The sequence below is a fragment of the Giraffa tippelskirchi genome, chromosome 11, assembly GCF_054371585.1.
Source record: "Giraffa tippelskirchi isolate mGirTip1 chromosome 11, T2T-mGirTip1v1.2.pri, whole genome shotgun sequence".
Taxonomy (NCBI): Eukaryota; Metazoa; Chordata; class Mammalia; order Artiodactyla; family Giraffidae; genus Giraffa; species Giraffa tippelskirchi.
Genome location: NC_137285.1, coordinates 77,363,795 through 77,389,341, shown reverse-complemented (window position 1 = coordinate 77,389,341; position 25,547 = coordinate 77,363,795). Strand labels below are relative to the sequence as shown.

The 25,547-nt window shown below is 54.1% G+C and overlaps 3 protein-coding genes and 3 long non-coding RNA genes across 7 annotated transcripts in view; 3 read left to right on the top strand and 3 right to left on the bottom strand.

The window, feature by feature from the left end:
• Positions 1-4,984, top strand: part of LOC145527609 (uncharacterized) — a 32,776-nt gene extending 27,792 nt beyond the window's left edge. The window contains exons 12-13 of the long non-coding RNA XR_014069771.1: positions 1,897-2,154; positions 2,774-4,984. This is a non-coding gene — a long non-coding RNA (uncharacterized LOC145527609). The remainder of the gene's footprint in view (positions 1-1,896; positions 2,155-2,773) is intronic.
• LOC145527515 (uncharacterized) lies at positions 2,773-6,992 on the bottom strand. Its single transcript, XM_081545609.1, has 3 exons — positions 6,526-6,992; positions 5,814-6,126; positions 2,773-5,562 (listed from the first exon to the last, which is right to left on the bottom strand). The coding sequence occupies exons 1-3, from the start codon at positions 6,658-6,660 to the stop codon at positions 4,934-4,936; spliced, it is 1,077 nt and encodes a 358-aa protein (XP_081401735.1). The 5' UTR covers positions 6,661-6,992; the 3' UTR covers positions 2,773-4,933.
• Positions 6,993-7,354: 362 nt separating this feature from the next.
• LOC145527616 (uncharacterized) lies at positions 7,355-12,611 on the top strand. The gene is made up of 2 exons (XR_014069779.1): positions 7,355-9,781; positions 10,401-12,611. It is a non-coding gene; the product is annotated as an uncharacterized LOC145527616 (long non-coding RNA).
• On the bottom strand, positions 12,537-17,605 carry LOC145527465 (uncharacterized). 2 transcript variants are annotated; one of them, XM_081545526.1, is made up of 3 exons: positions 14,153-17,605; positions 13,441-13,753; positions 12,537-13,189 (listed from the first exon to the last, which is right to left on the bottom strand). In XM_081545526.1, exons 1-3 carry the CDS (start codon positions 14,561-14,563, stop codon positions 12,561-12,563), a joined length of 1,353 nt encoding a protein of 450 aa, XP_081401652.1. In that variant the 5' UTR covers positions 14,564-17,605; the 3' UTR covers positions 12,537-12,560. The 2 variants fall into 2 exon arrangements, with proteins under 2 accessions (XP_081401652.1, XP_081401653.1); XM_081545527.1 differs by having other exon boundaries at positions 12,537-13,130.
• LOC145527613 (uncharacterized) overlaps positions 14,688-25,547 on the top strand; it is a 20,805-nt gene continuing 9,945 nt past the window's right edge. The window contains exons 1-5 of the long non-coding RNA XR_014069775.1: positions 14,688-14,913; positions 17,151-17,408; positions 18,028-18,139; positions 22,315-22,540; positions 24,778-25,035. This is a non-coding gene — a long non-coding RNA (uncharacterized LOC145527613). The remainder of the gene's footprint in view (positions 14,914-17,150; positions 17,409-18,027; positions 18,140-22,314; positions 22,541-24,777; positions 25,036-25,547) is intronic.
• Positions 17,949-25,112, bottom strand: LOC145527477 (uncharacterized). The gene is made up of 3 exons (XM_081545540.1): positions 21,780-25,112; positions 21,068-21,380; positions 17,949-20,816 (listed from the first exon to the last, which is right to left on the bottom strand). Exons 1-3 carry the CDS (start codon positions 22,188-22,190, stop codon positions 20,188-20,190), a joined length of 1,353 nt encoding a protein of 450 aa, XP_081401666.1. The 5' UTR covers positions 22,191-25,112; the 3' UTR covers positions 17,949-20,187.

The window sequence follows — 25,547 nt, the reverse complement described above, 5'->3', positions numbered from 1 at the left end:
GATGCTAGGGATGCACATGTATATGATTAGATGAGGGTTATGTTTTAGGGATAGGTTAGAGGGAGAGAAAGGCTTTAGGTCAGAGTTGGTCATGGGGGAAGGGTCAAGGGTGGTGGTGGTGTTTCTTGGAATCTGAGTGCTGTGCATTCTTCGTCTCTTTCCATATGAACCCCTTCTCAGATACACCACTTGCAAGGAGTCTCTCGTGTTCCGTTTCCTATCTTTTGCATTTGTGAATGCTTAGCCTCTCTGTTGTGAATAGGTTCCATTGGATGGAAACCCAGTGGTGTACTTCGTTTACCTCTTTCCCTTACTTGAAGAGACCCATTTCGACCTCCGCCCAGCAAATGGCAAGGAGACTCTGATGTTAAGGAGCCTTTGACCTACGCTTCTTTCTAGCTATCTCATGACATCAGTCTTTAGGGTGAGGTTTTTCCCCGATATTGAGGTGGTATGAGATCAAACCCAATAGCGTTCTTCAGATGTAGCTGTCTGGTTTTCCCATGGACATTGATTGAAGAGGCTTTCTTGTTCCCATTTGGATATTCTCACCGTCTGTGTCAGAGATGAGTTGACCATGGATGCTGGGGTTTGTTTCTGGACCCTCAACTTTATTCCATCGATCTGGATCTGTGTGTGTTGTTGTATTCCCAATAGCATACTGTCCTGCTGCTGCTGCTGCGGCTAAGTCACTTCAGTCGTGTCTGACTCTGCAAGACCCCATGGCCTGTAGCCTACCAGGCTCCTCCGTCCAGGACATTTTCCAGGCAAGAGTACTGGAGTGGGTCGCCATTGCCTTCTCCGATACTCTCCTGAGGATCCTAGTTTGGTCGTCTAATTTCCTTTCACACAACCTTGGATGTCCGTATCGGGGCTTTTTCGTCGGATTGTATTGACAATGTAGGCTCTTTTCTGTTTCCGTACCCCTTTTGCAATTCTTTGTTCGGTGCGAAAATGCATTGGCATTTTGGGAGGAATAGCATGGAAGCTGTGGATTGCCATGTGGGGCTGTGACATGATTTTCCCTATAGGAATTCTTTCAAGCCCTGAGCACAGCTTCTCTTTCCAGTGATTGGTGTGGGCTTGATCTTCCTCCTTCCATCTCTCGCCGTTTTGTGAGAACAGGTCCATCCTTCCCTTCTGGGGTAGATGGACTCGTGGATATCACTTCAGTGAATGGCATTGTCAGTGGGGGTGATAATTCCCTTCTCATTGGAAGACTTTGCTGTGAGTATTAGAAATGCAAGTGACTTCTCTTCCCCTTCCTCCCTGTCCATGTCTCAGAGCCACCGGGAAACAGAGGCCTCATCCACGGTCACACAGGCCTGAGGGGGTGCAACTAGACTGTTGTTTCTTCAGGCCCTCAGTGCTGGACATCATCCGGGATACTCTGTGTGTGTCTTCCTCCGTCTGGTGTCCCTTCAGACCTTTCCCTAGTTTTCACAGGCTTGTTGTGTTGGCGTTCTTTGTCTGTTTGGAGACACATCCTTGATAAGCTTTGTGTTTCCACTCATTCGTCTCGCGATGTATGACCTGTCTTTTGCTTTTGTCATGAGGTCTTTCCCACAGTAGATATCTTTGATTTTGCAAAGTCCACTGTATTCTCTGGGTTTTTTTTGTGGACTGCCTTTTAGTTTTGTGTGTGAAGACTCAAAGCACGTGTCCGGTTTCTGCTCATTGTTCTTCTAGATTTGTGACAAGTTTTCATGGAAAGTTTGTCTAGGGATAACTGGAAGTGAACTCGGTGTAAGGTGTCAAGTCTCCATCTCCATTCATGTCATCCCCTGCAGTTTCCAATTCCCTGTTCCTGAGTGGTTTTGGAGATCTTGTGGGAAGGTTGGTTGCATTGGAGTTTGCATTTCCACCTTGATTCGATTCACACTGTTCTGCCCTCAGGGACACTGTCAAGGGGGAGTGAGGAGCAGCCTGCACTTCCAGCAGTGACCACACGGTGGGGCGAGTGCTGCTCTCCCCTCTGGGAGCCCCAGGCCACAGGCATCCCAGTGAGGAGCCAGCTCTGTGCTCAGCTGAAAGGAGTTAGTCTCTCAGGAGCCTCGGAGCCCTTGCCTTTGGATCACCCAGGGTGGGCATTTACTGGGACAGAAAAAATTGCCCTGAATTCCATGGACGGAAGAGCCTGGCTGTGTAGAGTTGGTGAGTTGCCGTGAATCAGACACAACTGAGGACACAAAAATTCAATAGATTAAAACACATTTTGGGGGTGGGGGGGAGTGAAAGTGGGTGATGTGGGTTTTTTTGTCTTATATAATAGCCAAGGGAAATCTAGTTTAAACCTAAATTCACATAGATGGGAAAGGTATAGCTCTCCGTCACCCTATTTAAAAAAAAAAAAAAACTACTAAACTTTTCTGAAAGTTTATTTAGTAGCTTCCTTGAGCAGTTTATTGTGGAGCATTTTTTTTTTCTGTGACATTGGCCTCATTAAAAATTATGGTTTGCCTTTAGTGGATAATTTTGTTCATTGGTTTCTTAGAGAACCTTGGTAATCTTTGAGTTTCCTGGGGAGTATGGTCACATGACCTGGCCCTGGCCAATCGGTGCGTTCCACCTCCCTGGCCACTGTGATTGGCTCCGGGCTGGGGCAGTGCCCAATCGGGGCCCAGGGCCGGGCCTCACGTTGGAAGCCAGGGGAAGACGAGCTCTCGTCCTGCTGGGGTAGGGGAAGGGGTGGGGCCGGGGGAGGTCAGGCTCCAGCAGTGGGAGGGGCTTGAGGTCCGCCTGCGGCAGTTGGTGACGTTCCTGCTCCCCTCAGGGCAGAGCCGCCGGCCTGAGAATGAGGGCGCTGCTGAGCCCAGGGGCTGGGATGGCCCGTTGCTGCTGTGGTCCCAGAGCTCCACCCGAGACCTGAGGGAAGCCGTCTGCCCGTGAGTCCTCTCCCGCTTGTCTGTCAGCTTGTTTGAAGCATGCTGGGTTTTCTGCCCAGCTGGCTAAGGGGAGTCCCTGGAAATGCAAGGGTGTGGGTTTTGGCAGACTTCAGGGAAGACATGCCAGATGAGCCTGGGAGACTCCAGCTTAAGCTGGATTCAGGAGATATCTCTTCGGGCCAGCTAGTAATTGTAGGATAAGCCTAATGAGTCTTCACAGGATGAAGAGAGTAACGTGCCAAGGTAGCAATTGATGTCCTCATTCGAGAGGATGAAGCTGGTGCTCAGAGAAGGGGGGAACTTGGCCACAGCAAGGAGGTGTGCACCCAGACAGAACCCCCCAGATCCGGCCATTGGAGCTCAGGGAGGCCACTGGTGTGGCTTGTCCCTGTGGCAGGGCCCGAGGCAGGCAGCCCACCCTGATTCCTGCGGGGGCCTGACTTGGGAAGTGCCATCTGGTAGCTTTGAGACTCACCAAACCAAATTGCACTGGAGAGAGGAGGGACACCTTCCTTCATCCACCCCCCACCCCCGCCGGATTCCCACATACCCTGACCCCTTTCTCTCGATTTCGGAGCCATTTCCAGAGTCCCGCTCATATGACCTCATTTGAAGTGCACTGTGGACGGGCTGCCATCTGCAGCTGCTACCACAGCAGCCAAGGGCTTTAGCTCCCGACTACCTCCCTTCCTTTGGAACTTGGGGGCCCTCTACTCCCCACTTGCACACCACAGACCTTTGCTGAGGATTGTGGGGACCCTCACTCAGTTTGCAGCACGTTGTAGCCATCCCTGTCCTCCCTTGAAACTCAGCTTGTGAGCTCCTTTGGAGCAGCGTGGCCCACCTGGCTGCAACGGAAGAGACACAGCTGACAGTGAAACAACAGCTTAGATCTGAGAGCCGGAAAGCTCTGTCAAAAGGGACCTCCCTCTTCACACCGTAGAGGCTGTAGGAGCCGCCAGGCTTTCGGAACCAGTGCTGGGGCCAAAATGACTCCACAGCTGTTTTCCTTCCTGGGGAGGGTTCTGGCTCGAGCGGGAATGGCTCAAGTCTCCTAAGGTTCTGAAAGCCCACTGTGTGCAGATTCACGGTACACAGAGAGGAAAAGGTGGAGTCCTAGCCTGGAGGTGGTCACAGCTCACGGATGAGCCAGGCAGGCAGGCAGGCAGGGCATGAGAACACCTGAGCTGCCTTCATGAGTGAATGGTGTGGGGGCAGAGGAAGAGAAGCCGGTCTGCTCCCTCGTGTGGTGCCCAGGGCAGGTTGTCCCCAGAGGAAACCCTTACGACGGTGAGGACTATCACTGCTGTTTCCCAAGGGGTTCCGTCGGTGCGTGTCTTCCCCGGAGCGGTCAGGCCGTCTCTCAAGTACACTGGCCATGGGCATTGCCTCTCCTTGGAACTTCCCATGTGTTTCTCTTTTTTATGGAACAGTGATTTTCTAGAGTGGTTCTGGGCCACAAGGATGTTGGGTCATTTTCTAGCCTTCTGTCATGAAGAACGCTTTCCTGGGCATGGGGGTGGTTTGTTGTTCCAGCTCCCTTTCTTGGCTTCTTTTGGGAGCTGGTGCAACAAGAGGAGCTCAGCCTCTGCCTTCTGGCTGAGATGTCACCCTTCAAACAGCAATGCCTGCCTGGAGATAATGATGGCAGTTGCCAAAAGGGCTTCGTTTGGCACATGGTATCTTGAAAGGACGTACACCGTCCTTTCAGCTATCAAAGGCTAGTTCAAATGACATAAAAATGAGAACTCTCCAATGGAGTCTTACAGTAGGTGGAGAGTCCGAAAAACACTCCTTCAGTCATTTCGCTGAGAGTCACTGATTGGGGACACCAAGAATATAGGAAGGAATGCAGAAAGAAAAGATGAAATTGTGTTCAGGATCGGGGGGAGGGATGAACAGGGCGTGCTTGCCTTGAATCCAGGCTTTGTTGGGGGGTGGGGCATAAAGATGGAACGGGTCTGAAACTACAAAGTGGTGATGGTAACACAGTATCACCAGAGTTACACAACAGTGTTCCCAGATTGCAACAATGATGAAACAGTTTACTAATCCCAACTTAACCAACAAAAATCCAGGAAACCATACAAAAAATAAAACATCACCAGAAAGGTGGAAACAAACCACATGCAAAGCAGTTCAGGGGAAAGGAACTCCATGTCCCCTGGGGGCAGACCGAGTTGCCGGCATCCACGGTGAGCAGACAGGGATGGAGGCTGCAGAGCCGACCGCTCCCCTGGACGTGGTGTTTCCGGTAAGGGCTCTGGGTCTCTGTCCAGAGCGGGGGCTCTTTCTCCCTGCAGGGCTGGGTGAGTCATCGTGGGCGTCTGGGTGTTGTGCGGGAGCCAGGGCAGGCTCTCCCTGCCGAGGCGGTGACTCTTCCTCTGCCTCGGGTTCTCTTGCCAAAGCCCGAGCAGGTAGAGGTGCACGTGGAGGTGGAGGTTCTCGCTGAGGGGGTGGGACATCAGTGCCTGGGGCTGGGGGTCCTGCAGGCACGGAGATCCGATCTGCCCGGTGTGCTGGCCAGTACCCAGCTGGCCTGGTGTCTCTGCGAGGGCAAGTCTCGCTTCTCCATCTGCCCTCGGTGGATCCCTGGGTCCTGCACCTGGAGCCACCACCTGTGTGGGGACAGGTCTGGGAAGTGGAGCCTGGTTCCAGTTGGAGGCCAGTGCTAGAGCTGGGGGAGAAGCAAAGTTTGCCCACAGGCCAGCCTTGGCATGTGCGTACCCCGGGACAGAAACCTTCCAAGAGGTTCCCAAAGAATACCCAGCGTCAGATGTCTTTTGGGACTGAAGTGTGCAAGATGGGGGGCGGGGGGTGTGAGGCCAGCGCTTGCTGCAGGCCCAGCAGCAGCTTTCGAGGACTCGTCCCTGTGTAGCTCAGCACCCCTCCCCACACACTCCCGTGCACCAGCCCCAGCGTCCTCACCTCTGTGCTGTGGCGTGCTGGGCTCCAGGTCCTCCTGGTGCCTCAGAGGCCGGGGTTCTCTGGACTCTGGGTCGGAGCCGGGTGTGCTGAGCTCCGTGGAAGCCTCAGACTGGGCCGCCGGCTGTATCCTGGGCGGTGTCTCGGCAGCAGGCCTTCCCCACCTCCGCGTCTCCCCCGGTGGGGCTGATGCCTCCGTGGGCACGCTGACCTGGAGCCTGCACTGGGCCTCACGGGCGGGCGGGTGGTGCTCCGACCCCTCCCTCTGGGAGCTGGATGGGGTGTCCCCGTCCTCGGCCTCATCACGTGGGAAGCTCTGCAACGACAGTGACCGTCAGCCAGCCATGCTGGGAGTTTTCCGAGCTGGGCCTGGCCAGTGGAGCCGCTGCTTCTGCCTGCTCGAACTTCTCTTCCCAGAAGGGTCAGAGACGTGTGTCTGCTCAGATCCCCACCCGGGAGGAAAGAGACCCATCTGAGGGTGTGAGGTCAGCCTGGCCGGTCGGCGCTGCCCACACTCTCCCCATCCCGCCCAGCCTGCTCTCCCCTGGGGTGTGGGCACAACTTGTCCACAGGCTTCTGACCCCACATCCGCCTGGGCTTCCTTGAGGGAGACACAGCCCGAGAAACCCGCATCCCCACACACAGGCAAAGGACCCGGTGTTTCCGGGTGGCATGGGAGAGGTGGCCTGGCCCGGCCTGGGGCTCCCCGTGTTACCTTTCTGTTTCTCCGGGCAAAGGGCCAGAGGCCTCTCGGGGGTGTCCTGAGCCAACGTCGACAGGGTGCCCACGCACACTGCCTGTGAGCTCTCCTGAGGCCGCGGCCTCTGGGCAGGGGCAAACAGCAGAACATCTTGGCAGCAAGTGATCAGGCTGGGGGCTCCTCTCCGCTCTGGAGGCCTGGATACCCGGATTGCGGGTTCTGTTGGGTTCTGTTGCCGGCAGGTGACATCATTTCCTGGGGTTCGTGCTGAGGTCCCTTCCTCAAAACTTCCCAAGGGAATCTCTGGGTTTCTGACTGCTCGACCACCCCCCTTAGGCCATGTGCAGGCACAATGACACCCACACGGCCCAGCCCACAGCCCTGGGGAGGCCTGGGTTCAGCCAGGGCCTGAGCTCCGAGGACCATGCTGCTCTCAGACCAGGCTCCTTCTTCTCATAAGTGGTGTGGCCCTGGACAAGCATATGCCCCTCAGGGTTGCCCCAGTCTCTCCATCTGCAGAGTGGGGGTCATTCTCCCATCTGCTTCCTAGGTCTGTCGGCCTACGAGCAGCTCCATGCCTTTCCACCTGGGGCCGATATCACGTGGAGCTCGTGCGCTGAGACTTCAGAAAGAAAGATTCCATCCAGGGCTGACACAGCACAGAATGGGGCAGAACGAGGCCTGGATGTGCCGTGGAACCCAGGAAAAGGCACTCCCCCTCCTGACTGTTTTGAGACCCCGCATCCAAGTTGGAGGACCGAAAGGAAGACTCGAAGGTCTCCCTCTCTTATAGAAAAGAGTAGCCAACTTTCTGGTCCTCTGTTTCCATTGAGATTCTGTTCAAGGGTCCCAGCTCGGCTTCTGCGGGTGGCTGAGCTTCTAATGGCTCCCTGCGTTCTTGTCTTTTCCTCTCCAAACCTTCCGTCCTTTTCCCCCTTCTGGGGTGGAAGGGCGCTGTCATTGCTTCTACCTTCGAGACAGATTGAGGAATAGTCTGGACCATCGACTCCTTTCCTCTCTTTGGTTCCGTGTCTCTCTCTGGCTGTGTCCCTCTCTTTTCCTTTCTCAATTCCGTCTGTGTCTTCCTCTTTCTCTCTCGTGTGTGGATGGATGGATGGATGCTAGGGATGCACATGTATATGATTAGATGAGGGTTATGTTTTAGGGATAGGTTAGAGGGAGAGAAAGGCTTTAGGTCAGAGTTGGTCATGGGGGAAGGGTCAAGGGTGGTGGTGGTGTTTCTTGGAATCTGAGTGCTGTGCATTCTTCGTCTCTTTCCATATGAACCCCTTCTCAGATACACCACTTGCAAGGAGTCTCTCGTGTTCCGTTTCCTATCTTTTGCATTTGTGAATGCTTAGCCTCTCTGTTGTGAATAGGTTCCATTGGATGGAAACCCAGTGGTGTACTTCGTTTACCTCTTTCCCTTACTTGAAGAGACCCATTTCGACCTCCGCCCAGCAAATGGCAAGGAGACTCTGATGTTAAGGAGCCTTTGACCTACGCTTCTTTCTAGCTATCTCATGACATCAGTCTTTAGGGTGAGGTTTTTCCCCGATATTGAGGTGGTATGAGATCAAACCCAATAGCGTTCTTCAGATGTAGCTGTCTGGTTTTCCCATGGACATTGATTGAAGAGGCTTTCTTGTTCCCATTTGGATATTCTCACCGTCTGTGTCAGAGATGAGTTGACCATGGATGCTGGGGTTTGTTTCTGGACCCTCAACTTTATTCCATCGATCTGGATCTGTGTGTGTTGTTGTATTCCCAATAGCATACTGTCCTGCTGCTGCTGCTGCGGCTAAGTCACTTCAGTCGTGTCTGACTCTGCAAGACCCCATGGCCTGTAGCCTACCAGGCTCCTCCGTCCAGGACATTTTCCAGGCAAGAGTACTGGAGTGGGTCGCCATTGCCTTCTCCGATACTCTCCTGAGGATCCTAGTTTGGTCGTCTAATTTCCTTTCACACAACCTTGGATGTCCGTATCGGGGCTTTTTCGTCGGATTGTATTGACAATGTAGGCTCTTTTCTGTTTCCGTACCCCTTTTGCAATTCTTTGTTCGGTGCGAAAATGCATTGGCATTTTGGGAGGAATAGCATGGAAGCTGTGGATTGCCATGTGGGGCTGTGACATGATTTTCCCAGTAGGAATTCTTTCAAGCCCTGAGCACAGCTTCTCTTTCCAGTGATTGGTGTGGGCTTGATCTTCCTCCTTCCATCTCTCGCCGTTTTGTGAGAACAGGTCCATCCTTCCCTTCTGGGGTAGATGGACTCGTGGATATCACTTCAGTGAATGGCATTGTCAGTGGGGGTGATAATTCCCTTCTCATTGGAAGACTTTGCTGTGAGTATTAGAAATGCAAGTGACTTCTCTTCCCCTTCCTCCCTGTCCATGTCTCAGAGCCACCGGGAAACAGAGGCCTCATCCACGGTCACACAGGCCTGAGGGGGTGCAACTAGACTGTTGTTTCTTCAGGCCCTCAGTGCTGGACATCATCCGGGATACTCTGTGTGTGTCTTCCTCCGTCTGGTGTCCCTTCAGACCTTTCCCTAGTTTTCACAGGCTTGTTGTGTTGGCGTTCTTTGTCTGTTTGGAGACACATCCTTGATAAGCTTTGTGTTTCCACTCATTCGTCTCGCGATGTATGACCTGTCTTTTGCTTTTGTCATGAGGTCTTTCCCACAGTAGATATCTTTGATTTTGCAAAGTCCACTGTATTCTCTGGGTTTTTTTTGTGGACTGCCTTTTAGTTTTGTGTGTGAAGACTCAAAGCACGTGTCCGGTTTCTGCTCATTGTTCTTCTAGATTTGTGACAAGTTTTCATGGAAAGTTTGTCTAGGGATAACTGGAAGTGAACTCGGTGTAAGGTGTCAAGTCTCCATCTCCATTCATGTCATCCCCTGCAGTTTCCAATTCCCTGTTCCTGAGTGGTTTTGGAGATCTTGTGGGAAGGTTGGTTGCATTGGAGTTTGCATTTCCACCTTGATTCGATTCACACTGTTCTGCCCTCAGGGACACTGTCAAGGGGGAGTGAGGAGCAGCCTGCACTTCCAGCAGTGACCACACGGTGGGGCGAGTGCTGCTCTCCCCTCTGGGAGCCCCAGGCCACAGGCATCCCAGTGAGGAGCCAGCTCTGTGCTCAGCTGAAAGGAGTTAGTCTCTCAGGAGCCTCGGAGCCCTTGCCTTTGGATCACCCAGGGTGGGCATTTACTGGGACAGAAAAAATTGCCCTGAATTCCATGGACGGAAGAGCCTGGCTGTGTAGAGTTGGTGAGTTGCCGTGAATCAGACACAACTGAGGACACAAAAATTCAATAGATTAAAACACATTTTGGGGGTGGGGGGGAGTGAAAGTGGGTGATGTGGGTTTTTTTGTCTTATATAATAGCCAAGGGAAATCTAGTTTAAACCTAAATTCACATAGATGGGAAAGGTATAGCTCTCCGTCACCCTATTTAAAAAAAAAAAAAAACTACTAAACTTTTCTGAAAGTTTATTTAGTAGCTTCCTTGAGCAGTTTATTGTGGAGCATTTTCTTTTTCTGTGACATTGGCCTCATTAAAAATTATGGTTTGCCTTTAGTGGATAATTTTGTTCATTGGTTTCTTAGAGAACCTTGGTAATCTTTGAGTTTCCTGGGGAGTATGGTCACATGACCTGGCCCTGGCCAATCGGTGCGTTCCACCTCCCTGGCCACTGTGATTGGCTCCGGGCTGGGGCAGTGCCCAATCGGGGCCCAGGGCCGGGCCTCACGTTGGAAGCCAGGGGAAGACGAGCTCTCGTCCTGCTGGGGTAGGGGAAGGGGTGGGGCCGGGGGAGGTCAGGCTCCAGCAGTGGGAGGGGCTTGAGGTCCGCCTGCGGCAGTTGGTGACGTTCCTGCTCCCCTCAGGGCAGAGCCGCCGGCCTGAGAATGAGGGCGCTGCTGAGCCCAGGGGCTGGGATGGCCCGTTGCTGCTGTGGTCCCAGAGCTCCACCCGAGACCTGAGGGAAGCCGTCTGCCCGTGAGTCCTCTCCCGCTTGTCTGTCAGCTTGTTTGAAGCATGCTGGGTTTTCTGCCCAGCTGGCTAAGGGGAGTCCCTGGAAATGCAAGGGTGTGGGTTTTGGCAGACTTCAGGGAAGACATGCCAGATGAGCCTGGGAGACTCCAGCTTAAGCTGGATTCAGGAGATATCTCTTCGGGCCAGCTAGTAATTGTAGGATAAGCCTAATGAGTCTTCACAGGATGAAGAGAGTAACGTGCCAAGGTAGCAATTGATGTCCTCATTCGAGAGGATGAAGCTGGTGCTCAGAGAAGGGGGGAACTTGGCCACAGCAAGGAGGTGTGCACCCAGACAGAACCCCCCAGATCCGGCCATTGGAGCTCAGGGAGGCCACTGGTGTGGCTTGTCCCTGTGGCAGGGCCCGAGGCAGGCAGCCCACCCTGATTCCTGCGGGGGCCTGACTTGGGAAGTGCCATCTGGTAGCTTTGAGACTCACCAAACCAAATTGCACTGGAGAGAGGAGGGACACCTTCCTTCATCCACCCCCCACCCCCGCCGGATTCCCACATACCCTGACCCCTTTCTCTCGATTTCGGAGCCATTTCCAGAGTCCCGCTCATATGACCTCATTTGAAGTGCACTGTGGACGGGCTGCCATCTGCAGCTGCTACCACAGCAGCCAAGGGCTTTAGCTCCCGACTACCTCCCTTCCTTTGGAACTTGGGGGCCCTCTACTCCCCACTTGCACACCACAGACCTTTGCTGAGGATTGTGGGGACCCTCACTCAGTTTGCAGCACGTTGTAGCCATCCCTGTCCTCCCTTGAAACTCAGCTTGTGAGCTCCTTTGGAGCAGCGTGGCCCACCTGGCTGCAACGGAAGAGACACAGCTGACAGTGAAACAACAGCTTAGATCTGAGAGCCGGAAAGCTCTGTCAAAAGGGACCTCCCTCTTCACACCGTAGAGGCTGTAGGAGCCGCCAGGCTTTCGGAACCAGTGCTGGGGCCAAAATGACTCCACAGCTGTTTTCCTTCCTGGGGAGGGTTCTGGCTCGAGCGGGAATGGCTCAAGTCTCCTAAGGTTCTGAAAGCCCACTGTGTGCAGATTCACGGTACACAGAGAGGAAAAGGTGGAGTCCTAGCCTGGAGGTGGTCACAGCTCACGGATGAGCCAGGCAGGCAGGCAGGCAGGGCATGAGAACACCTGAGCTGCCTTCATGAGTGAATGGTGTGGGGGCAGAGGAAGAGAAGCCGGTCTGCTCCCTCGTGTGGTGCCCAGGGCAGGTTGTCCCCAGAGGAAACCCTTACGACGGTGAGGACTATCACTGCTGTTTCCCAAGGGGTTCCGTCGGTGCGTGTCTTCCCCGGAGCGGTCAGGCCGTCTCTCAAGTACACTGGCCATGGGCATTGCCTCTCCTTGGAACTTCCCATGTGTTTCTCTTTTTTATGGAACAGTGATTTTCTAGAGTGGTTCTGGGCCACAAGGATGTTGGGTCATTTTCTAGCCTTCTGTCATGAAGAACGCTTTCCTGGGCATGGGGGTGGTTTGTTGTTCCAGCTCCCTTTCTTGGCTTCTTTTGGGAGCTGGTGCAACAAGAGGAGCTCAGCCTCTGCCTTCTGGCTGAGATGTCACCCTTCAAACAGCAATGCCTGCCTGGAGATAATGATGGCAGTTGCCAAAAGGGCTTCGTTTGGCACATGGTATCTTGAAAGGACGTACACCGTCCTTTCAGCTATCAAAGGCTAGTTCAAATGACATAAAAATGAGAACTCTCCAATGGAGTCTTACAGTAGGTGGAGAGTCCGAAAAACACTCCTTCAGTCATTTCGCTGAGAGTCACTGATTGGGGACACCAAGAATATAGGAAGGAATGCAGAAAGAAAAGATGAAATTGTGTTCAGGATCGGGGGGAGGGATGAACAGGGCGTGCTTGCCTTGAATCCAGGCTTTGTTGGGGGGTGGGGCATAAAGATGGAACGGGTCTGAAACTACAAAGTGGTGATGGTAACACAGTATCACCAGAGTTACACAACAGTGTTCCCAGATTGCAACAATGATGAAACAGTTTACTAATCCCAACTTAACCAACAAAAATCCAGGAAACCATACAAAAAATAAAACATCACCAGAAAGGTGGAAACAAACCACATGCAAAGCAGTTCAGGGGAAAGGAACTCCATGTCCCCTGGGGGCAGACCGAGTTGCCGGCATCCACGGTGAGCAGACAGGGATGGAGGCTGCAGAGCCGACCGCTCCCCTGGACGTGGTGTTTCCGGTAAGGGCTCTGGGTCTCTGTCCAGAGCGGGGGCTCTTTCTCCCTGCAGGGCTGGGTGAGTCATCGTGGGCGTCTGGGTGTTGCGCGGGAGCCAGGGCAGGCTCTCCCTGCCGAGGCGGTGACTCTTCCTCTGCCTCGGGTTCTCTTGCCAAAGCCCGAGCAGGTAGAGGTGCACGTGGAGGTGGAGGTTCTCGCTGAGGGGGTGGGACATCAGTGCCTGGGGCTGGGGGTCCTGCAGGCACGGAGATCCGATCTGCCCGGTGTGCTGGCCAGTACCCAGCTGGCCTGGTGTCTCTGCGAGGGCAAGTCTCGCTTCTCCATCTGCCCTCGGTGGATCCCTGGGTCCTGCACCTGGAGCCACCACCTGTGTGGGGACAGGTCTGGGAAGTGGAGCCTGGTTCCAGTTGGAGGCCAGTGCTAGAGCTGGGGGAGAAGCAAAGTTTGCCCACAGGCCAGCCTTGGCATGTGCGTACCCCGGGACAGAAACCTTCCAAGAGGTTCCCAAAGAATACCCAGCGTCAGATGTCTTTTGGGACTGAAGTGTGCAAGATGGGGGGCGGGGGGTGTGAGGCCAGCGCTTGCTGCAGGCCCAGCAGCAGCTTTCGAGGACTCGTCCCTGTGTAGCTCAGCACCCCTCCCCACACACTCCCGTGCACCAGCCCCAGCGTCCTCACCTCTGTGCTGTGGCGTGCTGGGCTCCAGGTCCTCCTGGTGCCTCAGAGGCCGGGGTTCTCTGGACTCTGGGTCGGAGCCGGGTGTGCTGAGCTCCGTGGAAGCCTCAGACTGGGCCGCCGGCTGTATCCTGGGCGGTGTCTCGGCAGCAGGCCTTCCCCACCTCCGCGTCTCCCCCGGTGGGGCTGATGCCTCCGTGGGCACGCTGACCTGGAGCCTGCACTGGGCCTCACGGGCGGGCGGGTGGTGCTCCGACCCCTCCCTCTGGGAGCTGGATGGGGTGTCCCCGTCCTCGGCCTCATCACGTGGGAAGCTCTGCAACGACAGTGACCGTCAGCCAGCCATGCTGGGAGTTTTCCGAGCTGGGCCTGGCCAGTGGAGCCGCTGCTTCTGCCTGCTCGAACTTCTCTTCCCAGAAGGGTCAGAGACGTGTGTCTGCTCAGATCCCCACCCGGGAGGAAAGAGACCCATCTGAGGGTGTGAGGTCAGCCTGGCCGGTCGGCGCTGCCCACACTCTCCCCATCCCGCCCAGCCTGCTCTCCCCTGGGGTGTGGGCACAACTTGTCCACAGGCTTCTGACCCCACATCCGCCTGGGCTTCCTTGAGGGAGACACAGCCCGAGAAACCCGCATCCCCACACACAGGCAAAGGACCCGGTGTTTCCGGGTGGCATGGGAGAGGTGGCCTGGCCCGGCCTGGGGCTCCCCGTGTTACCTTTCTGTTTCTCCGGGCAAAGGGCCAGAGGCCTCTCGGGGGTGTCCTGAGCCAACGTCGACAGGGTGCCCACGCACACTGCCTGTGAGCTCTCCTGAGGCCCCGGCCTCTGGGCAGGGGCAAACAGCAGAACATCTTGGCAGCAAGTGATCTGGCTGGGGGCTCCTCTCCGCTCTGGAGGCCTGGATACCCGGATTGCGGGTTCTGTTGGGTTCTGTTGCCGGCAGGTGACATCATTTCCTGGGGTTCGTGCTGAGGTCCCTTCCTCAAAACTTCCCAAGGGAATCTCTGGGTTTCTGACTGCTCGACCACCCCCCTTAGGCCATGTGCAGGCACAATGACACCCACACGGCCCAGCCCACAGCCCTGGGGAGGCCTGGGTTCAGCCAGGGCCTGAGCTCCGAGGACCATGCTGCTCTCAGACCAGGCTCCTTCTTCTCATAAGTGGTGTGGCCCTGGACAAGCATATGCCCCTCAGGGTTGCCCCAGTCTCTCCATCTGCAGAGTGGGGGTCATTCTCCCATCTGCTTCCTAGGTCTGTCGGCCTACGAGCAGCTCCATGCCTTTCCACCTGGGGCCGATATCACGTGGAGCTCGTGCGCTGAGACTTCAGAAAGAAAGATTCCATCCAGGGCTGACACAGCACAGAATGGGGCAGAACGAGGCCTGGATGCGCCGTGGAACCCAGGAAAAGGCACTCCCCCTCCTGACTGTTTTGAGACCCCGCATCCAAGTTGGAGGACCGAAAGGAAGACTCGAAGGTCTCCCTCTCTTATAGAAAAGAGTAGCCAACTTTCTGGTCCTCTGTTTCCATTGAGATTCTGTTCAAGGGTCCCAGCTCGGCTTCTGCGGGTGGCTGAGCTTCTAATGGCTCCCTGCGTTCTTGTCTTTTCCTCTCCAAACCTTCCGTCCTTTTCCCCCTTCTGGGGTGGAAGGGCGCTGTCATTGCTTCTACCTTCGAGACAGATTGAGGAATAGTCTGGACCATCGACTCCTTTCCTCTCTTTGGTTCCGTGTCTCTCTCTGGCTGTGTCCCTCTCTTTTCCTTTCTCAATTCCGTCTGTGTCTTCCTCTTTCTCTCTCGTGTGTGGATGGATGGATGGATGCTAGGGATGCACATGTATATGATTAGATGAGGGTTATGTTTTAGGGATAGGTTAGAGGGAGAGAAAGGCTTTAGGTCAGAGTTGGTCATGGGGGAAGGGTCAAGGGTGGTGGTGGTGTTTCTTGGAATCTGAGTGCTGTGCATTCTTCGTCTCTTTCCATATGAACCCCTTCTCAGATACACCACTTGCAAGGAGTCTCTCGTGTTCCGTTTCCTATCTTTTGCATTTGTGAATGCTTAGCCTCTCTGTTGTGAATAGGTTCCATTGGATGGAAACCCAGTGGTGTACTTCGTTTACCTCTTTCCCTTACTTGAAGAGACCCATTTCGACCTCCGCCCAGCAAATGGCAAGGAGACTCTGATGTTAAGGAGCCTTTGACCTACGCTTCTTTCTAGCTATCTCATGACATCAGTCTTTAGGGTGAGGTTTTTCCCCGATATTGAGGTGGTATGAGATCAAACCCAATAGCGTTCTTCAGATGTAGCTGTCTGGTTTTCCCATGGACATTGATTGAAGAGGCTTTCTTGTTCCCATTTGGATATTCTCACCGTCTGTGTCAGAGATGAGTTGACCATGGATGCTGGGGTTTGTTTCTGGACCCTCAACTTTATTCCATCGATCTGGATCTGTGTGTGTTGTTGTATTCCCAATAGCATACTGTCCTGCTGCTGCTGCTGCGGCTAAGTCACTTCAGTCGTGTCTGACTCTGCAAGACCCCATGGCCTGTAGCCTACCAGGCTCCTCCGTCCAGGACATTTTCCAGGCAAGAGTACTGGAGTGGGTCGCCATTGCCTTCTCCGATACTCTCCTGAGGATCCTAGTTTGGTCGTCTAATTTCCTTTCACACAACCTTGGATGTCCGTATCGGGGCTTTTTCGTCGGATTGTATTGACAATGTAGGCTCTTTTCTGTTTCCGTACCCCTTTTGCAATTCTTTGTTCGGTGCGAAAATGCATTGGCATTTTGGGAGGAATAGCATGGAAGCTGTGGATTGCCATGTGGGGCTGTGACATGATTTTCCCAGTAGGAATTCTTTCAAGCCCTGAGCACAGCTTCTCTTTCCAGTGATTGGTGTGGGCTTGATCTTCCTCCTTCCATCTCTCGCCGTTTTGTGAGAACAGGTCCATCCTTCCCTTCTGGGGTAGATGGACTCGTGGATATCACTTCAGTGAATGGCATTGTCAGTGGGGGTGATAATTCCCTTCTCATTGGAAGACTTTGCTGTGAGTATTAGAAATGCAAGTGACTTCTCTTCCCCTTCCTCCCTGTCCATGTCTCAGAGCCACCGGGAAACAGAGGCCTCATCCACGGTCACACAGGCCTGAGGGGGTGCAACTAGACTGTTGTTTCTTCAGGCCCTCAGTGCTGGACATCATCCGGGATACTCTGTGTGTGTCTTCCTCCGTCTGGTGTCCCTTCAGACCTTTCCCTAGTTTTCACAGGCTTGTTGTGTTGGCGTTCTTTGTCTGTTTGGAGACACATCCTTGATAAGCTTTGTGTTTCCACTCATTCGTCTCGCGATGTATGACCTGTCTTTTGCTTTTGTCATGAGGTCTTTCCCACAGTAGATATCTTTGATTTTGCAAAGTCCACTGTATTCTCTGGGTTTTTTTTGTGGACTGCCTTTTAGTTTTGTGTGTGAAGACTCAAAGCACGTGTCCGGTTTCTGCTCATTGTTCTTCTAGATTTGTGACAAGTTTTCATGGAAAGTTTGTCTAGGGATAACTGGAAGTGAACTCGGTGTAAGGTGTCAAGTCTCCATCTCCATTCATGTCATCCCCTGCAGTTTCCAATTCCCTGTTCCTGAGTGGTTTTGGAGATCTTGTGGGAAGGTTGGTTGCATTGGAGTTTGCATTTCCACCTTGATTCGATTCACACTGTTCTGCCCTCAGGGACACTGTCAAGGGGGAGTGAGGAGCAGCCTGCACTTCCAGCAGTGACCACACGGTGGGGCGAGTGCTGCTCTCCCCTCTGGGAGCCCCAGGCCACAGGCATCCCAGTGAGGAGCCAGCTCTGTGCTCAGCTGAAAGGAGTTAGTCTCTCAGGAGCCTCGGAGCCCTTGCCTTTGGATCACCCAGGGTGGGCATTTACTGGGACAGAAAAAATTGCCCTGAATTCCATGGACGGAAGAGCCTGGCTGTGTAGAGTTGGTGAGTTGCCGTGAATCAGACACAACTGAGGACACAAAAATTCAATAGATTAAAACACATTTTGGGGGTGGGGGGGAGTGAAAGTGGGTGATGTGGGTTTTTTTGTCTTATATAATAGCCAAGGGAAATCTAGTTTAAACCTAAATTCACATAGATGGGAAAGGTATAGCTCTCCGTCACCCTATTTAAAAAAAAAAAAAAACTACTAAACTTTTCTGAAAGTTTATTTAGTAGCTTCCTTGAGCAGTTTATTGTGGAGCATTTTCTTTTTCTGTGACATTGGCCTCATTAAAAATTATGGTTTGCCTTTAGTGGATAATTTTGTTCATTGGTTTCTTAGAGAACCTTGGTAATCTTTGAGTTTCCTGGGGAGTATGGTCACATGACCTGGCCCTGGCCAATCGGTGCGTTCCACCTCCCTGGCCACTGTGATTGGCTCCGGGCTGGGGCAGTGCCCAATCGGGGCCCAGGGCCGGGCCTCACGTTGGAAGCCAGGGGAAGACGAGCTCTCGTCCTGCTGGGGTAGGGGAAGGGGTGGGGCCGGGGGAGGTCAGGCTCCAGCAGTGGGAGGGGCTTGAGGTCCGCCTGCGGCAGTTGGTGACGTTCCTGCTCCCCTCAGGGCAGAGCCGCCGGCCTGAGAATGAGGGCGCTGCTGAGCCCAGGGGCTGGGATGGCCCGTTGCTGCTGTGGTCCCAGAGCTCCACCCGAGACCTGAGGGAAGCCGTCTGCCCGTGAGTCCTCTCCCGCTTGTCTGTCAGCTTGTTTGAAGCATGCTGGGTTTTCTGCCCAGCTGGCTAAGGGGAGTCCCTGGAAATGCAAGGGTGTGGGTTTTGGCAGACTTCAGGGAAGACATGCCAGATGAGCCTGGGAGACTCCAGCTTAAGCTGGATTCAGGAGATATCTCTTCGGGCCAGCTAGTAATTGTAGGATAAGCCTAATGAGTCTTCACAGGATGAAGAGAGTAACGTGCCAAGGTAGCAATTGATGTCCTCATTCGAGAGGATGAAGCTGGTGCTCAGAGAAGGGGGGAACTTGGCCACAGCAAGGAGGTGTGCACCCAGACAGAACCCCCCAGATCCGGCCATTGGAGCTCAGGGAGGCCACTGGTGTGGCTTGTCCCTGTGGCAGGGCCCGAGGCAGGCAGCCCACCCTGATTCCTGCGGGGGCCTGACTTGGGAAGTGCCATCTGGTAGCTTTGAGACTCACCAAACCAAATTGCACTGGAGAGAGGAGGGACACCTTCCTTCATCCACCCCCCACCCCCGCCGGATTCCCACATACCCTGACCCCTTTCTCTCGATTTCGGAGCCATTTCCAGAGTCCCGCTCATATGACCTCATTTGAAGTGCACTGTGGACGGGCTGCCATCTGCAGCTGCTACCACAGCAGCCAAGGGCTTTAGCTCCCGACTACCTCCCTTCCTTTGGAACTTGGGGGCCCTCTACTCCCCACTTGCACACCACAGACCTTTGCTGAGGATTGTGGGGACCCTCACTCAGTTTGCAGCACGTTGTAGCCATCCCTGTCCTCCCTTGAAACTCAGCTTGTGAGCTCCTTTGGAGCAGCGTGGCCCACCTGGCTGCAACGGAAGAGACACAGCTGACAGTGAAACAACAGCTTAGATCTGAGAGCCGGAAAGCTCTGTCAAAAGGGACCTCCCTCTTCACACCGTAGAGGCTGTAGGAGCCGCCAGGCTTTCGGAACCAGTGCTGGGGCCAAAATGACTCCACAGCTGTTTTCCTTCCTGGGGAGGGTTCTGGCTCGAGCGGGAATGGCTCAAGTCTCCTAAGGTTCTGAAAGCCCACTGTGTGCAGATTCACGGTACACAGAGAGGAAAAGGTGGAGTCCTAGCCTGGAGGTGGTCACAGCTCACGGATGAGCCAGGCAGGCAGGCAGGCAGGGCATGAGAACACCTGAGCTGCCTTCATGAGTGAATGGTGTGGGGGCAGAGGAAGAGAAGCCGGTCTGCTCCCTCGTGTGGTGCCCAGGGCAGGTTGTCCCCAGAGGAAACCCTTACGACGGTGAGGACTATCACTGCTGTTTCCCAAGGGGTTCCGTCGGTGCGTGTCTTCCCCGGAGCGGTCAGGCCGTCTCTCAAGTACACTGGCCATGGGCATTGCCTCTCCTTGGAACTTCCCATGTGTTTCTCTTTTTTATGGAACAGTGATTTTCTAGAGTGGTTCTGGGCCACAAGGATGTTGGGTCATTTTCTAGCCTTCTGTCATGAAGAACGCTTTCCTGGGCATGGGGGTGGTTTGTTGTTCCAGCTCCCTTTCTTGGCTTCTTTTGGGAGCTGGTGCAACAAGAGGAGCTCAGCCTCTGCCTTCTGGCTGAGATGTCACCCTTCAAACAGCAATGCCTGCCTGGAGATAATGATGGCAGTTGCCAAAAGGGCTTCGTTTGGCACATGGTATCTTGAAAGGACGTACACCGTCCTTTCAGCTATCAAAGGCTAGTTCAAATGACATAAAAATGAGAACTCTCCAATGGAGTCTTACAGTAGGTGGAGAGTCCGAAAAACACTCCTTCAGTCATTTCGCTGAGAGTCACTGATTGGGGACACCAAGAATATAGGAAGGAATGCAGAAAGAAAAGATGAAATTGTGTTCAGGATCGGGGGGAGGGATGAACAGGGCGTGCTTGCCTTGAATCCAGGCTTTGTTGGGGGGTGGGGCATAAAGATGGAACGGGTCTGAAACTACAAAGTGGTGATGGTAACACAGTATCACCAGAGTTACACAACAGTGTTCCCAGATTGCAACAATGATGAAACAGTTTACTAATCCCAACTTAACCAACAAAAATCCAGGAAACCATACAAAAAATAAAACATCACCAGAAAGGTGGAAACAAACCACATGCAAAGCAGTTCAGGGGAAAGGAACTCCATGTCCCCTGGGGGCAGACCGAGTTGCCGGCATCCACGGTGAGCAGACAGGGATGGAGGCTGCAGAGCCGACCGCTCCCCTGGACGTGGTGTTTCCGGTAAGGGCTCTGGGTCTCTGTCCAGAGCGGGGGCTCTTTCTCCCTGCAGGGCTGGGTGAGTCATCGTGGGCGTCTGGGTGTTGCGCGGGAGCCAGGGCAGGCTCTCCCTGCCGAGGCGGTGACTCTTCCTCTGCCTCGGGTTCTCTTGCCAAAGCCCGAGCAGGTAGAGGTGCACGTGGAGGTGGAGGTTCTCGCTGAGGGGGTGGGACATCAGAGCCTGGGGCTGGGGGTCCTGCAGGCACGGAGATCCGATCTGCCCGGTGTGCTGGCCAGTACCCAGCTGGCCTGGTGTCTCTGCGAGGGCAAGTCTCGCTTCTCCATCTGCCCTCGGTGGATCCCTGGGTCCTGCACCTGGAGCCACCACCTGTGTGGGGACAGGTCTGGGAAGTGGAGCCTGGTTCCAGTTGGAGGCCAGTGCTAGAGCTGGGGGAGAAGCAAAGTTTGCCCACAGGCCAGCCTTGGCATGTGCGTACCCCGGGACAGAAACCTTCCAAGAGGTTCCCAAAGAATACCCAGCGTCAGATGTCTTTTGGGACTGAAGTGTGCAAGATGGGGGGCGGGGGGTGTGAGGCCAGCGCTTGCTGCAGGCCCAGCAGCAGCTTTCGAGGACTCGTCCCTGTGTAGCTCAGCACCCCTCCCCACACACTCCCGTGCACCAGCCCCAGCGTCCTCACCTCTGTGCTGTGGCGTGCTGGGCTCCAGGTCCTCCTGGTGCCTCAGAGGCCGGGGTTCTCTGGACTCTGGGTCGGAGCCGGGTGTGCTGAGCTCCGTGGAAGCCTCAGACTGGGCCGCCGGCTGTATCCTGGGCGGTGTCTCGGCAGCAGGCCTTCCCCACCTCCGCGTCTCCCCCGGTGGGGCTGATGCCTCCGTGGGCACGCTGACCTGGAGCCTGCACTGGGCCTCACGGGCGGGCGGGTGGTGCTCCGACCCCTCCCTCTGGGAGCTGGATGGGGTGTCCCCGTCCTCGGCCTCATCACGTGGGAAGCTCTGCAACGACAGTGACCGTCAGCCAGCCATGCTGGGAGTTTTCCGAGCTGGGCCTGGCCAGTGGAGCCGCCGCTTCTGCCTGCTCGAACTTCTCTTCCCAGAAGGGTCAGAGACGTGTGTCTGCTCAGATCCCCACCCGGGAGGAAAGAGACCCATCTGAGGGTGTGAGGTCAGCCTGGCCGGTCGGCGCTGCCCACACTCTCCCCATCCCGCCCAGCCTGCTCTCCCCTGGGGTGTGGGCACAACTTGTCCACAGGCTTCTGACCCCACATCCGCCTGGGCTTCCTTGAGGGAGACACAGCCCGAGAAACCCGCATCCCCACACACAGGCAAAGGACCCGGTGTTTCCGGGTGGCATGGGAGAGGTGGCCTGGCCCGGCCTGGGGCTCCCCGTGTTACCTTTCTGTTTCTCCGGGCAAAGGGCCAGAGGCCTCTCGGGGGTGTCCTGAGCCAACGTCGACAGGGTGCCCACGCACACTGCCTGTGAGCTCTCCTGAGGCCCCGGCCTCTGGGCAGGGGCAAACAGCAGAACATCTTGGCAGCAAGTGATCTGGCTGGGGGCTCCTCTCCGCTCTGGAGGCCTGGATACCCGGATTGCGGGTTCTGTTGGGTTCTGTTGCCGGCAGGTGACATCATTTCCTGGGGTTCGTGCTGAGGTCCCTTCCTCAAAACTTCCCAAGGGAATCTCTGGGTTTCTGACTGCTCGACCACCCCCCTTAGGCCATGTGCAGGCACAATGACACCCACACGGCCCAGCCCACAGCCCTGGGGAGGCCTGGGTTCAGCCAGGGCCTGAGCTCCGAGGACCATGCTGCTCTCAGACCAGGCTCCTTCTTCTCATAAGTGGTGTGGCCCTGGACAAGCATATGCCCCTCAGGGTTGCCCCAGTCTCTCCATCTGCAGAGTGGGGGTCATTCTCCCATCTGCTTCCTAGGTCTGTCGGCCTACGAGCAGCTCCATGCCTTTCCACCTGGGGCCGATATCACGTGGAGCTCGTGCGCTGAGACTTCAGAAAGAAAGATTCCATCCAGGGCTGACACAGCACAGAATGGGGCAGAACGAGGCCTGGATGCGCCGTGGAACCCAGGAAAAGGCACTCCCCCTCCTGACTGTTTTGAGACCCCGCATCCAAGTTGGAGGACCGAAAGGAAGACTCGAAGGTCTCCCTCTCTTATAGAAAAGAGTAGCCAACTTTCTGGTCCTCTGTTTCCATTGAGATTCTGTTCAAGGGTCCCAGCTCGGCTTCTGCGGGTGGCTGAGCTTCTAATGGCTCCCTGCATTCTTGTCTTTTCCTCTCCAAACCTTCCGTCCTTTTCCCCCTTCTGGGGTGGAAGGGCGCTGTCATTGCTTCTACCTTCGAGACAGATTGAGGAATAGTCTGGACCATCGACTCCTTTCCTCTCTTTGGTTCCGTGTCTCTCTCTGGCTGTGTCCCTCTCTTTTCCTTTCTCAATTCCGTCTGTGTCTTCCTCTTTCTCTCTCGTGTGTGGATGGATGGATGGATGCTAGGGATGCACATGTATATGATTAGATGAGGGTTATGTTTTAGGGATAGGTTAGAGGGAGAGAAAGGCTTTAGGTCAGAGTTGGTCATGGGGGAAGGGTCAAGGGTGGTGGTGGTGTTTCTTGGAATCTGAGTGCTGTGCATTCTTCGTCTCTTTCCATATGAACCCCTTCTCAGATACACCACTTGCAAGGAGTCTCTCGTGTTCCGTTTCCTATCTTTTGCATTTGTGAATGCTTAGCCTCTCTGTTGTGAATAGGTTCCATTGGATGGAAACCCAGTGGTGTACTTCGTTTACCTCTTTCCCTTACTTGAAGAGACCCATTTCGACCTCCGCCCAGCAAATGGCAAGGAGACTCTGATGTTAAGGAGCCTTTGACCTACGCTTCTTTCTAGCTATCTCATGACATCAGTCTTTAGGGTGAGGTTTTTCCCCGATATTGAGGTGGTATGAGATCAAACCCAATAGCGTTCTTCAGATGTAGCTGTCTGGTTTTCCCATGGACATTGATTGAAGAGGCTTTCTTGTTCCCATTTGGATATTCTCACCGTCTGTGTCAGAGATGAGTTGACCATGGATGCTGGGGTTTGTTTCTGGACCCTCAACTTTATTCCATCGATCTGGATCTGTGTGTGTTGTTGTATTCCCAATAGCATACTGTCCTGCTGCTGCTGCTGCGGCTAAGTCACTTCAGTCGTGTCTGACTCTGCAAGACCCCATGGCCTGTAGCCTACCAGGCTCCTCCGTCCAGGACATTTTCCAGGCAAGAGTACTGGAGTGGGTCGCCATTGCCTTCTCCGATACTCTCCTGAGGATCCTAGTTTGGTCGTCTAATTTCCTTTCACACAACCTTGGATGTCCGTATCGGGGCTTTTTCGTCGGATTGTATTGACAATGTAGGCTCTTTTCTGTTTCCGTACCCCTTTTGCAATTCTTTGTTCGGTGCGAAAATGCATTGGCATTTTGGGAGGAATAGCACGGAAGCTGTGGATTGCCATGTGGGGCTGTGACATGATTTTCCCAGTAGGAATTCTTTCAAGCCCTGAGCACAGCTTCTCTTTCCAGTGATTGGTGTGGGCTTGATCTTCCTCCTTCCATCTCTCGCCGTTTTGTGAGAACAGGTCCATCCTTCCCTTCTGGGGTAGATGGACTCGTGGATATCACTTCAGTGAATGGCATTGTCAGTGGGGGTGATAATTCCCTTCTCATTGGAAGACTTTGCTGTGAGTATTAGAAATGCAAGTGACTTCTCTTCCCCTTCCTCCCTGTCCATGTCTCAGAGCCACCGGGAAACAGAGGCCTCATCCACGGTCACACAGGCCTGAGGGGGTGCAACTAGACTGTTGTTTCTTCAGGCCCTCAGTGCTGGACATCATCCGGGATACTCTGTGTGTGTCTTCCTCCGTCTGGTGTCCCTTCAGACCTTTCCCTAGTTTTCACAGGCTTGTTGTGTTGGCGTTCTTTGTCTGTTTGGAGACACATCCTTGATAAGCTTTGTGTTTCCACTCATTCGTCTCGCGATGTATGACCTGTCTTTTGCTTTTGTCATGAGGTCTTTCCCACAGTAGATATCTTTGATTTTGCAAAGTCCACTGTATTCTCTGGGTTTTTTTTGTGGACTGCCTTTTAGTTTTGTGTGTGAAGACTCAAAGCACGTGTCCGGTTTCTGCTCATTGTTCTTCTAGATTTGTGACAAGTTTTCATGGAAAGTTTGTCTAGGGATAACTGGAAGTGAACTCGGTGTAAGGTGTCAAGTCTCCATCTCCATTCATGTCATCCCCTGCAGTTTCCAATTCCCTGTTCCTGAGTGGTTTTGGAGATCTTGTGGGAAGGTTGGTTGCATTGGAGTTTGCATTTCCACCTTGATTCGATTCACACTGTTCTGCCCTCAGGGACACTGTCAAGGGGGAGTGAGGAGCAGCCTGCACTTCCAGCAGTGACCACACGGTGGGGCGAGTGCTGCTCTCCCCTCTGGGAGCCCCAGGCCACAGGCATCCCAGTGAGGAGCCAGCTCTGTGCTCAGCTGAAAGGAGTTAGTCTCTCAGGAGCCTCGGAGCCCTTGCCTTTGGATCACCCAGGGTGGGCATTTACTGGGACAGAAAAAATTGCCCTGAATTCCATGGACGGAAGAGCCTGGCTGTGTAGAGTTGGTGAGTTGCCGTGAATCAGACACAACTGAGGACACAAAAATTCAATAGATTAAAACACATTTTGGGGGTGGGGGGGAGTGAAAGTGGGTGATGTGGGTTTTTTTGTCTTATATAATAGCCAAGGGAAATCTAGTTTAAACCTAAATTCACATAGATGGGAAAGGTATAGCTCTCCGTCACCCTATTTAAAAAAAAAAAAAAACTACTAAACTTTTCTGAAAGTTTATTTAGTAGCTTCCTTGAGCAGTTTATTGTGGAGCATTTTTTTTTTCTGTGACATTGGCCTCATTAAAAATTATGGTTTGCCTTTAGTGGATAATTTTGTTCATTGGTTTCTTAGAGAACCTTGGTAATCTTTGAGTTTCCTGGGGAGTATGGTCACATGACCTGGCCCTGGCCAATCGGTGCGTTCCACCTCCCTGGCCACTGTGATTGGCTCCGGGCTGGGGCAGTGCCCAATCGGGGCCCAGGGCCGGGCCTCACGTTGGAAGCCAGGGGAAGACGAGCTCTCG